Genomic DNA, 14,667 nt, shown 5'->3' with positions numbered 1-14,667 from the left:
ACCCTCTGTCAGGGATGCTTTAGGGTGGATTCCTGCATTGAGCAGGGGGTTGGACTCGATGGCCTTGTAGGACCCTTCCAACTCTGCTATTCTATGATTCTATGATTATGTTTCTGATAGGTCCTGATAGTAGCTGTTGAGACCCAATCACTGCATTCTTGATGTTGGAGCCCATTCTATGGGAACAGGGAAGGGCTTATTAGTGCTCAGGATCCCAGGCACATTGTAAGGTCAGCTCCAGATCAGTTTATTATCCTGATAAACTAGGGCCTCATCTACACCATGCAGGATATTCCACTGTGAAAGTGGTATATAAAAAGCAGGAGCCACACTACTGCTTTACAGTGATATTGAAGTGCACTGCAGGATCTACACTACTGCTTTATAGTGGTACTGATGTGCACTGACAACCGTTGGGGCCTAGGACACATCTACACCAAGCTGGATATTCCACTATGAAAGTGGTATATAAAAAGCAGGAGCCACACTACTGCTTTATAGTGCTATTTAAGTGCACTGCAGGATCTACACTAATGCTTTAGAGTGGTATTGAAGTGCACTGACAACTGTTGAGGCCCATGACGCATCTACATCAAGCAGGATTTAACACTATGAAAGCGATATATAAAAGGCAGGAGCCACACTACTGCTTTATAGTGGTATTGAAGTGCACTGACGACTGTTGGTGCCAATGACACATCTACATCAAGCAGGATATAACACTATGAAAGTGGTATGAAAGTGGAATATGGTATGGGTCAATGGGCCCCAACAGTTGTCAGTGCACTTCAATATCACTGTAAAGCAGTAGTGTGGCTCCTGCGTTTTATATACCGCTTTCATAGTGCAATATCCTGCTTGGTGTAGATGAGCCCTAAGACACAGCTAGGAAGGTGGCAGAATGTCCAGCACTTGCAGCACTGAAAGTAGCTTTGATTTAAGTACAGCTTTGCACCTTGGACTTCTGATTAGAACGGAGCCTCTTAAAAAACAGACTTCTTAAATTTGTGCCCTGCGAAGTTGGACACCGATCCCCCCCCCCCTTTCACTGATGCTTTCAAGGGTCCCTACTAAGTCTGACCATTTCCCTATCTCCTGGCTCTGAGATGAAGCACAGAAAATGGAGCAATCACACAGAGGCCGAGGCAAAAAAAAGAAAACACAGAAGTCTTAAAAAATGCCATAAGCCATGAATGTTGCTGCAAGATGAGAGAAAGCGGACACAATTATTCGTCCTTAGCATAAACCTCACAGAGGTGGTAAATATGTACCTGGGCTGTAGCACTTTGGGCTTCAGAAAGAAAATTAGCATCTCATGCAGAGAGCTAGGTTAAAACGCTTCTCCCAGACATCTCATTATCTAGGCAGAGGGATTCAGGTGTGTGTGCGTTAAGGATGTATGAGAAATTCATTTCAGTTCATTTTAGACCAGAATTTACCCAATTCACATCTCCTGGAATCAAGCATGGACTCAAATGCAAGCTGAAGTTGAAGTTCATACATTTCTAAGCTGGTGATGTGACTTATGGAACAAAAAAGAACGAGTTCAAAAATATATACAATTGAGTGACGCGTATGTAAAATGCGTAACTTGAATAACGTCTATTGTACTTCTGAAAAATGCAGGCGAATACATTTTAATCAGCGGGAGAAAAATCCCTTAAAATAAAACACCGTACAAGTGTTGTGGACATTTGGGAGAATGCACATGAAATTACGCAAGGATTTTTGTGCCAAAAACAAAACAAAACAAAATGAAGTTCACCATTTGACACGGACACCAGTAGGAACAAGCTTCAGAGTGGAAGCTGGAGAAACCCGAGGAGTTTGAGTTTTGCTGGTTCACACATTCCTAGTGTGTGTTGTTTTGGCATGGGGAACATGAGAACAGATGCTGGATCAGACCGAGGGTCCGTCTAGTCCAGCACTCTGTTCACACAGGGGCCAACCAGCCATCGGCCAGGGACCAACAAGGCAGGACATGGTGCAACAGCACCCACCCACCCATGTTCCCCAGCAACTGGTGCACACAGGCGTCTGCCTCGAACACTGGAGATAGCACATAACTATCAGGGCTAGTAGCCATTGATAGCCTTCGCCTCCAGGAATTTATCCAACCCCTTTTTAAAGCCATCCAAATTGGTGGCCATCACTACATCTTGTGGTCATGAGTTGGATTACTGACGAGAGGTTGGATTTCAGGGAAGAGCTTCCCTTCCTAGCATGAACAAGGAAGTCCCTGGGGTTTCTCTTGCTTGCATTAGCTCTAGCAAAGGGAACCTCAGGCAGCAGAAGAACGTAAGAAGTGCCCTGATGCTGGATCAGACCAAGGGTCCATCTAGTCCAGCACTCTGTTCACAAAGTGGCCAACCAGCCATCGGCCAGGAATGAACAAGCAGGACATGGTCCAACAGCACCCTCCCGCCCATGTTCCCCAGCAACTGGGGCACACAGGCTTACTGCCTCGGATACTGGAGGTAGCACATAGCCATCAGGGCTAGTAGCCATTGATCGCTTTCTCCTCCAGGAATTGATCCAACCCCCTTTTAAAGCCAACCAAATTGGTTGCCATCACTATATCCTGTGGTAGCATATTTCAGAATTTAACTCTGCGCTGTGTGAAGAAGTCCGTCCTTTTATTTGTTCTGAATCTCCCATCAATCAGCTTCATGGAATGACCCCCTTGGGTTCTAGTATTTTGAGAGAGGGGGGAAAATGTCTCCTTATCCACATTCTCCATACCATGCATAACTTTGTACACCTCTATCACGTCTCCCCTCAGCCTCCTTTTTTCCAAGCTAAACAATCCCAGCTGATGTAACCTTCCCTTGCAGGGCAGATGCTCCAGCCCCTTAATCATTTGAGTTGCCCTTTTCTGAACTTTTCCCAGCTCTATAATATCTTTTTTTTTTAACGTGCGGTAACCAGAACTGCACACAGTGTTCTAAGTGTGGTCGCACCATAGCTTTGTATAAAGGCAGTATGATACCGGCAGTTCTATTCTCAACGTTCAGCTACATGCGCGCCCGCCTGTCACTCGGCCGCGTTACCACGCAGACTCCGCCTCAGCTAGAACTAGGCCATGCACAGAGCAGACTGAGCTGTGATTGGTCTTTCGTTTTTGTTTCTTTGGCTCCTGGCCCTCTTTAACCCTTCCTGTGGTAAAACATGACAGCCTGTGGTTTCCCCTTTAATAATGCATGCCTCTCTGCCTTCCCAACAGTCTTCCAAGCGACTGCCACTACACTCACAGCCTCGAGTCAGCATCAAGAACGTAAGTTTATTCGGAAACGACAAGGGACTCTTTCTCCATCCCACCCCCCATCCCTCCTCTCCGTCTCTTAAAACCAATTTCTTGTCAACAACGGCGGCTAAATATTTTATGGCTTCTGGTCTCTCACTGCCTGAGGGGTCTGACTGAAGAGACCTCTCTAGCTGATTTATATGATGAAAAGATAGCTCCCCGGTCGAAGTCCTTTTCAGGAGAACTCTCGTCAACATCCGTCTTCGGCAGGAGGGTGCTGGAAAAATGGGTCCCTTTTATTTGGGGGAAGTGGGTGTGGGTGTGGGTGTGTGAGATGCAGCAGAAAGACGGAGAGGTTTTTTTTTTTTTTTTTTTTTTTAAAAAAAAGCTCTTCCAATAAGTTTAAAGAAGATGTTACAATATATATTTTAAAAATGTGTTCCAAACTGGGCGGAGAGCCCCAGAGGTTTTCCACGTCCTCCTCCCTTTCTGCAGCAGCTATGCCACCGCTGTCTTCAAGGTTGCATGTTGCGTACATTACTGGCTGGTTCCCAGCGTGAACTGAGAGGCCAGCAGGAGCAGAAATGATTAAAGTGTGGCTAGAAGGGAGGGCAGTGGGGCCTACCAGCACTAACCATGCAGGAACCTGGCATGTCACTGCCTCCTTTCCCCATCTTTTCCCAGCAGAAGCCCTGCTTTCCTGCTCATTATGCATGAAGTACGTTTGTATTTCTCGCTCCCTCTCCTTACGTACCTACCAGTTTCCCAAGCAACTTGAACATAGAATCATAGTATCATAGAATAGCAGAGTTGGAAGGGGCCTACAAGACCATCGAGTCCAACCCCCTGCTCAATGCAGGAATCCACCCTAAAGCATCCCTGACAGGTGGTTGTCCAGCTGCCTCTTGAAGGCCTCTAGTGTGGGAGAGCCCACAACCTCACCAGGCAACTGATTCCATTGTCGTACTGCTCTAACAGTCAGGAAGTTTTTCCTGATGTCCAGCCAGAATCTGGCTTCCTGTAACTTGAGCCCGTTATTCCGTGTCCTGCACTCTGGGATCAGACCGAGGGTCCATCTAGTCCAGCACTCTGTTCACACAGTGGCCAACCAGCTGTTGGCTAGGAACCAATAAAGCAGGACATGGTGCAACAGCACCCTCCCACCCATGTTCCTCAGCTACTCGTGCACACAGGCTTACTGCCTCGGATACTGGAGGTAGCACCTAGCTATCAGGGCTAGTAGATAGCTTTCTCCTTACCTCCAGGAATTTATCCAACCCCCTTTTAAAGCCATCCAAATTGGTGAATCCAACTGATGAGCATGGATTCATATGTTTGTACCTAAGCCCAAAACAAGCCCCTGTGATGTGTTTGGGAATCGAAAGGCAGGGGAAACCCCATTCAAAACACACACACACACTATTGTGGAGGCTGGACAGTTGGATGCTGACCTCAGGGTCAGGTGAGGCTGTGGCTACCCCTGGACAACTACCCTTGTAGGACAGAGGGAGGGTAAAGGGAGCTATTTCTCCCATATTTGCTCTCCTCTTGTCTGTTTCAGCCTTCCCCAACCTGGGTCTCTCCAGGTGTTTCAAGTACAACCCCCACCACCTCTAACCATTGGCTATGCTGGCTGGGGCTGATGGGAGTTGTAGTCAGAAACACCAGGATGGGGCCAGGTTGAGGAAAGGTGATCTCCATCTAATTTCCTCTCCCCTAGGAACTAGAACGTGAAGAGGGGAACGGGTAGACATTTTTGATGGGAGAATTCTCAGCACCCTCACAGTATATCTCCCAGGGTTCCTTGGCCGAAGATGAGATAGTTAAGCTGGCCTTGGGCCTCCATAAATTTGTAGCATTGATATGCCCTTAATGCTTCTTTCTCCCCGGTGAAACTGATCAGAAAAAGATTCAGTCTGGGCAAACAGAAGTACTTCTTCACTCAAGACATTATTAATATATGTAATTCACTGTTTTGGTGAAGGCCACCAGTTTAGACCGCTTTAAAACGGGGTTAGATAAATTCCGAGGTTTGACACTGGCAATTAATCATGACAGCTACAGGAAGCCTCTGTGTTCAGTGGTACTTACTTGGGGGCAGGAGAGCAAACAAAGGAAGAGGCACAGTGGAGGCTGGTGGCTTCGGTGTCGGTGGGGTGGAGAATCCGCTCCGGGTTTCAGTCAGAAACCTGGAGAGCTCCTTTAGAGTTCTGACCGGTTGGGATTGAAACTTAGGCCGTTTCTACACCAGCCCCAAAATCCGGGCTGGTCACATCCGAGTCCTTGTGCGTCCAAATGACGCACAGGGAATCCCGGGGGCAAATGCGGACGAGCACGGGTTTTCCCAGGGATAAATTTTATTTATTTATTTATTTATTTATTTATTACATTTTTATACCGCCCAATAGCCGAAGCTCTCTGGGCGGTTCACAAAAATTAAAACCACAGTAAAACACCCAACAGTTTAAAACACAATTACGAAATACAGTATAAAAAGCGCAACCAGGATAAAACCACACAGCAAAGTTGATATAGAATTAAAATACAGAGTTAAAACAGTAAAATTTAAATTTAAGTTAAAATTAAGTGTTAAAATACTGAGTGAATAAAAAGGTCTTCAGCTGGCGACGAAAGCAGTACAGTGTAGGCGCCAAGCGGACCTCTCTGGGGAGCTCGTTCCACAACCGGGGTGCCACAGCGGAGAAAGCCCTCCTCCTAGTAGCCACCTGCCTCACTTCCTTTGGCAGGGGCTCATGGAGAAGGCCCCCTGTAGATGATCTTAAGGTCCGGGTAGGTACATATGGGAGGAGGCGTTCCTTCAGATAACCTGGCCCCAAACCGTTTAGGGCTTTAAATGTTAATACCAGCACTTTGAATTGGGCCCGGACCTGGACTGGCAGCCAGTGAAGTTGTAAAAGGACTGGCGTAATGTGATCTGGTAATCCCTGGTAAAACCCGATCCTGCCTGTATTCTCGTAATCACCCCGAGATCGCGAGAGGTGTGTGGGTGCCTGTCCCGGCTTAGTCCCGCTTCCTCGCAAGTAAACGTGAGGAGGTGGGAAACGGGCACGGAGCTCTTCAGTCGGGGGATGGAGCGGGGTTGTTTTTTTTAATTTTACCTTTAGTTGGAGCGCACATGTGCTCATCTTCTGATTCAGAGGGAGAGGTGGGTAATAAATATATATTTTTTAATTATTATTTTTTAAAAATGGCAGGAGCGAGATCCCTCCTTCCTCCTGGGGTGTCCCGTGCACGTTTGGACTAAGGGGAAGATCTCACGATCAGAATATCGTGAGATGCTCCCCCCTCTTTTCCTCGCCACCCGTATGGTGTAGAAAGGGCCGTAGAGCAGATTCCCTGCCCTGCTGACATCACGTCCGCTGGAAGACGACTTCATCCCCTCCTGCGAGCTTCACAGAACATTCCTGAACGTAAGAACCATCCTTCTAGTGGCCAACCTGTTGCCTGCGGGGAGCCCCCAAGTAGGACATCAGTGCAACGGCACCCTCCCGCCCATGTTCCCCAACAACTGGAGTACATGGGCATACTGCCTACGAAACTGCAAGTTGCATAGAGCCATCAGCCTTCTCCTCCAGTAACCTCTTTTGTCTGGCCACCAGTGCTGGAAACAGATTACTGGACAAGTTGGACCTTTTCTTCTGTTCCAGCACGGCTCTTCTTCTGTTATATTCCCTACCTCCTCTTCCCCACCTGCTTCCCCAAGGCAAGTTTGACACAGGGAGGCCTAGGCCAGCCTTCCTCAACCTGGGGCGCTCCAGATGTGTTGGACTGCATCTCCCAGAATGCCCCAGCCAGCTGGGGCATTCTGGGAGATGCAGTCCAACACATCTGGAGCGCCCCAGGTTGAGGAAGGCTGGCCTAGGGCCATGTATTTATTTATTTATTTATTTATTTAAGGATTTTTATGCCGCCGTTCAGCCAAAAAAGGCTCTCATGGCGGCTTACAAAAGTATTTCTTGACAGTCCCTGCCCACAGGCTTACAATCTAAAAGACATGACACAAAAGGAAAGGGGACTGGAGGGAGGAGGAGGAGGGAGGAAAGGAAAGCAAATTCAGGCACTACAATCTTAGTTGGAAAGTTCAGCAGTTACAGATGACAGCACGAGGGAGGGGGATCTCAGCTGGAGCTGGACCCAGGCACGGTGGAGAGGTGCCTGGCTGCTGCTTCCTCCCTCACTGATGGCCTCTCCAGAGACAGTTGGTAGGAGGAGGGAGGGGGCTCTCAGCTGGAGCTGGACCCAGGCACGGTGGAGAGGTGCCTGGCTGCTGCTTCCTCCCTCACTGGTGGCCTCTGCAGAGACAGTTGGTAGCAGGAGGGAGGGGGCTCTCAGCTGGAGCTGGACCCAGGCACGATGGAGAGGTGCCTGGCTGCTGCTTCCTCCCTCACTGATGGCCTCTGCAGAGACAGTTGGTAGCAGGAGGGAGGGGGCTCTCAGCTGGAGCTGGACCCAGGCACGGTGGAGAGGTGCCTGGCTGCTGCTTCCTCCCTCACTGGTGGCCTCTCCAGAGACAAACATGTATTCTGAAGGATTAGCACGTAAAGGAATGAACTGCAGTTTACTCGCACTTTGCTTTGTAAAGCTGTCTTTAAAAAAAATCTGGAGTGACAAAAACACCTTTTTTAAAAAAAAAAACACACAACCCACACACAACGACGACGACAACAACCGGATCTAAGTCTGTATCAAGTTCCTGCTTGTAGAATGGAAGCCGCAATATGCCAAAAGTGATTTTAACCATCAAAGCTTGCCTCTGGTCCACCAGGCAGGTGACCTTTGTAGGCCTGTAATTTTCATCTTGCTCGTAAACGGCGGGCAGTGGGGTAGCTGCCACAAAGAAGCGGGAGCAATCTTTTCAAAATTGGGGGTGTGGAGAGGAAGCGCCAAAGGAACAGGTGCCAGGTGGAGGCATGGAAATTACATGGGCGGTGACAAAAGAGAAACCCCCATTGGCTTCCATTGTGCCTAACTAACAGCATTCAAGCCTTCCAGCTAGGAGCTGCAGTTGTGCAGAACAAAGCCTCATTCCTAAAGCCATTCAAATAACAATCTGTGGCCTTGGGAGCCTGAAAGATCTAGAGGTTATGCCTCCAAACTGGTATTGATTATCAGGACGGACGGTGCCCCCGAAAACTGAACCCTAGGCAGCATTAGTTATGTCTAGCTTACAGGAAGAAATGCAGGTGTCGAAACAGGGCTGTTTTTGTTCAGTTTTTTAAAACTTGAGCCGCAGGACTTAAAAAGCCCAGCGTGACAGCAGCCACGGCCCATTTGCAATCTGATGCAATTCAAGAGCCTCCGTTTTCCTGCTGTTGATAATTTGGGCAGAACAGACTTCAACCACTGTTTCTGAGATATTAATTTGAACTGGGCCCCCCAAAACACACTGTGCCCGGTTTATGAAGACTCTCAGACAAATACAAAGAAAGGGATGAGCAAATGAGTTGGGCAGGTATCAAAAAGTAAACGTGAAGGTATTTTGAGTTTGGGCTGCTTATCCTACTATCAGACATAGATGTTAGGCTAAAAAGCATCAACTGCAATTCTCCTCTAGCCATTGGCTTAGCTGCGGTGATGTCATAGAATGTTCAAAGACATCTTGAACTGCTGGGAGGGAATCTCAGTGCCAGAATGTTGCCAAAGTAGTGCAGTTTCTGTAAAGGTGAGATTTCAGTTTGGTGGAGAAAAACTGTCATACAAAACCAGAAGATAGGAAGTAAAGGGCAGGGGACTTACTGTAGATAAGAAAAGGGGAGAGAGCTGGCAGGCGGTTGATAAAACAGGGAATTAAGGGCTTCATCTACACCTAGAGGCCTTCCGAGACGGGATGGGGGAGGATCCCGGGTTTACCTGCTTCCGGGATTGCCCCCCTGCATCTAAACGCCAGCGCGTCATCCTGGAAGTAAAGAGGGGCGTTTCTGGTGTGGCTTTTTCTTTTCTTTTAGGGAAAAGAGTTTGTGCAATTGAGCCTCGCGTGGCGCAGAGTGGTAAGTGGCAGTTACTGCAGCCGAAATTCTCCCCACGGCCTGAGTTCGATCCCAGCGGAAGCTTGTTCTCAGGCAGCTGGCTCAGGTCGACTCAGCCTTCCATCCTTCCGAGGTCGGTAAAATGAGTACCCAGCTAGTTGGGGGAAAGGCAACTGCGACTGGGGAAGGCAACGGCAAACCAGCCCGCTACAAAGTCTGCCAAGAAAACATCAGCAAAAGCAGGCGTCCCTCTAGGAGTCAGCAATGACTCAAGTGCTTGCACGAGAGGTTCCTTTCCTTTCCTTGTGCAATTCTGGGCCCCGATCTAGTGCCTCAATGAGGGTTTTTTAAAAAAAAAAAAAATTTGAAAAAATTTGGCACCAGAAAACGCTGACAGCCATCCCGGGGATGGTGAAAATGCTGCCCCCCCCCCGATGGGCATGGAGGCCCCCCCCACCTGCACAGCTCCGTGTCCGTTTGAAGGGCCCCACTACTTGCTGGGAGGAGGTAGGACCCAGGAGACTGTGCCACACCGCCAGTGGTGCTTGGGGCTGTCCCGGGACCGTGGGACAAATCAGAATAACTGTGGTCCTGGTTATCCCTGGACAACTGAGAGGTTGTCCCTGATTGACCCCGGGATCCTGTGTGTGTCATTTGGACGCACAGGGATGAACTCGAGCTGACCCCAGGATAAACGGCCAGTGTAGATTAGGCCAAGGTTAGCACAGACTGAAGAGACAGAAGGGGATAGAAAAAAGAGGAGTAATGGAACTGAGGTAAAGAGGGGCGAATGTGATAAAGAGGCAGAGGAAAAACCTAAATGAGAACTAGGAATGGAAGCGGTTGTGTAAGTATAAAAGAAGAGCAGATAGGAAAAAGGAACCGGAGAACGAGGACATGAACCCCTACATTACAGCAATCTGAGGGTACCATTAATTGGAGTTCCAGTGGATCTTTTTCCAACAGTGCACAGAACACTGATTCCAGCAAGACATACAGGAGGGAGAGTGAGCTCATCTATACCAAGAAAGATATTCCACTATGAATCCCCCTACCAGCTGGGGATTATCTGTCAACTATGATTGAACCTTCTCACTATAATTAGAATGTTTGTGAACGTTCCATGCTGTCACTGCAACTTCTTCCGCAAAGTTTTTCCTAGAGTACCCCAGCTCCACATATTCTATGGTACCTTCTGTTAATAAGTCCTTTTTGATCCCACCTTCATTACAGTCTTCAGGAAGCCATGACCTTCTCCATCCTAATGAGTTCATCTACACCAAGCAGGATGTTGCACTATGAAAGTGCTATGAAAGCAGTATATAAAAGGCAGGAGCCACACTACTGCTTTATAGTGGTATTGAAGTGCACTGCAGGATCTATGCTACTGCTTTATAGTGGTACAGTTGAGGCCCATGACACATCCACACCAAGCAGGATATAACACTATCAAAGTGGTATACGGTATGTGTCCATGGGCCCCAACAGTTGTCAGTGCACTTCAGTACCACCAAAAAGTAGTAGTGTGGCTCCTGCCTTTCATATACCGCTTTCATAGCACTTTCATAGTGCAATATCCTGCTTGGTGTAGATGAGCCCAGTAGGATGGAGAAGGTCATGGCTTCCTGAAGACTGTAATGAAGGTGGGATCAAAAAGGACCTATTAACAGAAGGTACCATAGAATATGTGGAGCTGGGGTACTCTAGGAAAAACTTTGCGGAAGAAGTTGCAGTGACAGCATGGAACGTTCACAAACATTCTAATTATAGTGAGAAGGTTCAATCATAGTTGACAGATAATCCCCAGCTGGTAGGGAAAAGATATTTGAATAATTGGGTGATGAACAGAGATAGGGAAGTCCCACCGTAAGATGTAGCATAGCACATGACACATAGCCTGAATTAGGAGAAAGTTGAGTACCTGAGAGATATCCATGACCGAGTCACAGCTCAGAGGCCTGGCGGATGTCAGGTCATTGGAACCAAGCACGGTTGAGATGATTCCATTCTGGTCGATGCGGCGGATCATGGTGCCATCCACAAAATAAATGAACCCAAATTTGTCGACTGTGATACCTGTGAGGAAGAAACAAACCCAGCATGGGTAACCGAACAGAAAGAACTTATTTGTACCGGTGCCCAGGGACTGAAAACACAAACACATAATTATTTTCAAGATCTCCTTGGCCTGAATCCATGAGGGGAGATGGGAGTCAGGAGAAGGATGAGGCAGAGAAGTCCAGAAGTTTGCGATCTTCAATATTTGTCATGAAAGAGATCATTTTGTATCGCTTTTCATGCTATGTGGAAAGCAAATACAGGATGAGCCAATCCACTCATTCAAGGCAAGTTGGTAGAAGTTGTAGGTCTGCCCCAATCTCACATAAAGTGGCTGGTGGGGCAGTGCTGGCCCCCATCTTTGGGGATGCCCTTTGGCACGATGCCCTCATGGTCTTACCACCTCCTCCTCCTTCTCACTGCAGTTCCTTTTGCCCATTGGCTTGCTCTCTTCCCATGAGCCCGATCTGCAACCAGGCGTAACAGTGAAGAGGAAGAGTAGGATCAGGGAGGCAGAGAGGTCTCTTACCTCATCTGCTACCCTTCTTTTGATGTATTCAAAAGCATTTGTTTACCACTGAGCTATTGCCCTTACCCACTTTAGACAGGCCTACGGTACACTAATTAGCGGTATAGAAAAGAGTAGACTCAGCAGACAGTTTTTCCTCATTCCTACATGATGAGCTGCATCTACTAAAATTCCATCTCCAGTGATGCCAAAGCCCACCAACTGAAGACGTAGTTGGGCCTCTTCGAATACTGTGTGCAGTTCTGATCACCACCGGTGCAGAAAAAGGCAACTCAAATGATCAAGGGGCTGGAGCATCTCCCCTATGAGGGAAGGTTACATCAACTGGGATTGTGCAGCTTGGAAAAAAGGGTATGTTCTTACAATACGACTCCTACTCCTTGTGTTGACACCACATGCCTGTTTACAACCCTCCAAACCCTGCTAAGGAATGGCGGCCCCTTTTACCTCTGGGACTTGTGAGCGTGGCCTCGGTTGCTTTCCCTCCATCTCCGCAGTGGGTGTCATCAAACGGAAGGCACTGGTCTCCTGTTCCGGCCGCCACCTCTGAATTCTTCACCACGTCTTTCACCACAGTGGTTGACTTGATTTTGAAGACGCGGCGGCTGCTGGTATCGGAGAGGTAGATGGATCCGCTAATGGGGTCTGTTGTCAGGTAATACTTATGAGCGGGGCTGTGGCTGCAAAACAGGAAGAGGACAGAATAAGTTATTTTTTTCTAACGATTTTTTTTTACACTTGCAACTGGGAATCATGTTGTGAATAGTATCCTGGGTAGGTCCAGTAGGGTGACCCTATGAAAAGGAGGACAGGGCTCCTGTATCTTTAACAGTTGCACAGAAAAAGGAATTTCAGCAGGTGCCGTTTGTATATATGGAGAACCGGGTGAAATTTCCTCTTCAACACAACAGTTAAAGCTGCAGGAGCTATACTGTAGCTATACTGTGACCAGATTTAAAAGAGGGCAGGGCACCTGCAGCTTTAACTGTTGTGATGAAGAAGAAATTTCACCAGAATATGTATATATTCTGTATATATATGTGTGTGTGTGTGTGTGTGTATGTGTGTATTAAAGCTCAACTAAAAACTTTTCTTTTTCCTAAAGCTTTTAAAACTTGATGTTGCGCGGACTTTATACTGTTAGTTTTACCCTACCCTGTGCCTGCTTACCCTACCCTGTGCCTGTTTGCATTCTCTTCCCCTCCTTATTGTTTTACTATGATTTTATTAGATTGTAAGCCTATGCGGCAGGGTCTTGCTATTTCCTGTTTTACTCTGTACAGCACCATGTACATTGATGGTGCTATATAAATAATAATAATAATAATAATATATATATATATATATATATATATATATATATATATATATTCTCCATATATACAAATAACACCTGCTGGAATTCCCTTTTCAATACAACTGTTAAAGATGCAGGAGCCCTGACCTCCTTTTCATAGGGTCACTTTTGAAATGCAAAGATTAACACTTCTATGCATTTTTATGGCACACTGGCCATTAAGGAAGACTTCATGTCTGGCCAAGCCAATCAAGTTTGCTGAGCACTTTCCTTTTTGTACTATTTTAATTGTGTGATTACACTATTGATTCTGTTCAAATAAATGCTCTTTATAATCTGCTGTTATTAGTGTATTAAACCTTGTTTATTGTTTACACCCTTAACTTTTTTGTTATCAATTGTATCAAGAGAATATGATGGCATCATCACAGCACCAGCAAGCTAGCAAAAGCAAAGAGAAACAGACACAGCAGCTGGGAGATTTGAGGCGCAGGTAAGACTTCAAACAGCACAGGCAATACCCAGTGGTACTCCTACACAGAGTAGACCCATTGAAGTGAATGGGCCTAGTTCACACAGGACTACCATGCCCCAGATTCCCTTGCTCTTCATTAGCTGCTGTGTCTGTAACCTGGAGAGCCAACTGACAAGAGGAAGAGACAGTGCTAGCTGTCAAAGGCCGCAACCTGGGTTTGGAGGTGTGTCAACCGGTTCTGGATGGGGTTACACTCCCCCTGAAAGACTGTGTTCACAGCTTGGGGGTGCTTCTGGATCCGTCGCTCCAAATGACAGCCCAGATAGATGCGACGGCCAGGAGTGCCTACTATCAGTTTCGGCTGATACGCCAGCTGCGCCCCTTCCTAGAGTTGGAAGACCTAAAAACGGTAGTGCATGCGCTGGTAACTTTGACGCTTGACTTCTGCAATGTGCTCTACTTGGGGCTACCTCTGTGCCTAGTCCGGAAACTTCAATTAGTCCAAAATATGGCAGCCACGCTGGTCACTGGTACACCTAGAGGTGACCACGATTCACTGGCTGCCAATTAGTTTCTGGGCAAAGTAAAAAGGGTTGGTTATTACCTTTAAAGCCCTACATGGTTTGGGTCCAGGCTACCAGCGGGATCGCCTTCTCCCGTACCATCCACCCTGCACACTCAGGTCCTCTGGGAAGAATTTACTTCAGTCAACCAAAACTAGATTGACCACTGTTACCCAGAGGACCTTCTCTTCTGCTGCGCCCAGACTGTGGAATGGCCTGACGGAGGAGATTCGTCCACTTGACAGTCTTTTAGAGTTTAAAAAAGCAATAAAGACTGATCTATTCCGGCAGGCCTACCCAGTGAAATTTTAGAATGTTTTAAAGATGGTTTAATCATGTGTGGTATGTTTTTAATCACTTTTTAATGTGTATTTCATACCATGTTTTTAATACTGTTTGTTTTATACTGTGGATGGTTTTAGTTTTTGTGAACCGCCCGGGGAGCTTCGGCTATTGGGTGGTATAAAAATGCAATAAATAAATAAATAAAAATAAAGGGCTCACCCCCAGTGAC

The 14,667-nt window shown here is 47.1% G+C and overlaps 1 protein-coding gene across 1 annotated transcript in view; it reads right to left on the bottom strand.

Annotated features, from left to right (window-relative positions):
• Positions 1 to 14,667, bottom strand: part of TENM4 (teneurin transmembrane protein 4) — a 478,872-nt gene that overhangs the window by 31,125 nt on the left and 433,080 nt on the right. Inside the window, exons 22-23 of the mRNA XM_063127306.1 lie at positions 12,266 to 12,498; positions 11,153 to 11,307 (exon numbers count right to left, since the gene is read on the bottom strand). Coding sequence (XP_062983376.1) covers positions 11,153 to 11,307; positions 12,266 to 12,498 — 388 coding nt within the window. The remainder of the gene's footprint in view (positions 1 to 11,152; positions 11,308 to 12,265; positions 12,499 to 14,667) is intronic.

This window comes from Elgaria multicarinata, chromosome 5 (assembly GCF_023053635.1).
Source record: "Elgaria multicarinata webbii isolate HBS135686 ecotype San Diego chromosome 5, rElgMul1.1.pri, whole genome shotgun sequence".
In the NCBI taxonomy this organism is placed as follows: Eukaryota; Metazoa; Chordata; class Lepidosauria; order Squamata; family Anguidae; genus Elgaria; species Elgaria multicarinata.
Note: the sequence above shows the minus strand (reverse complement) of the source record. Positions and strands in the feature narration are given on the sequence as shown.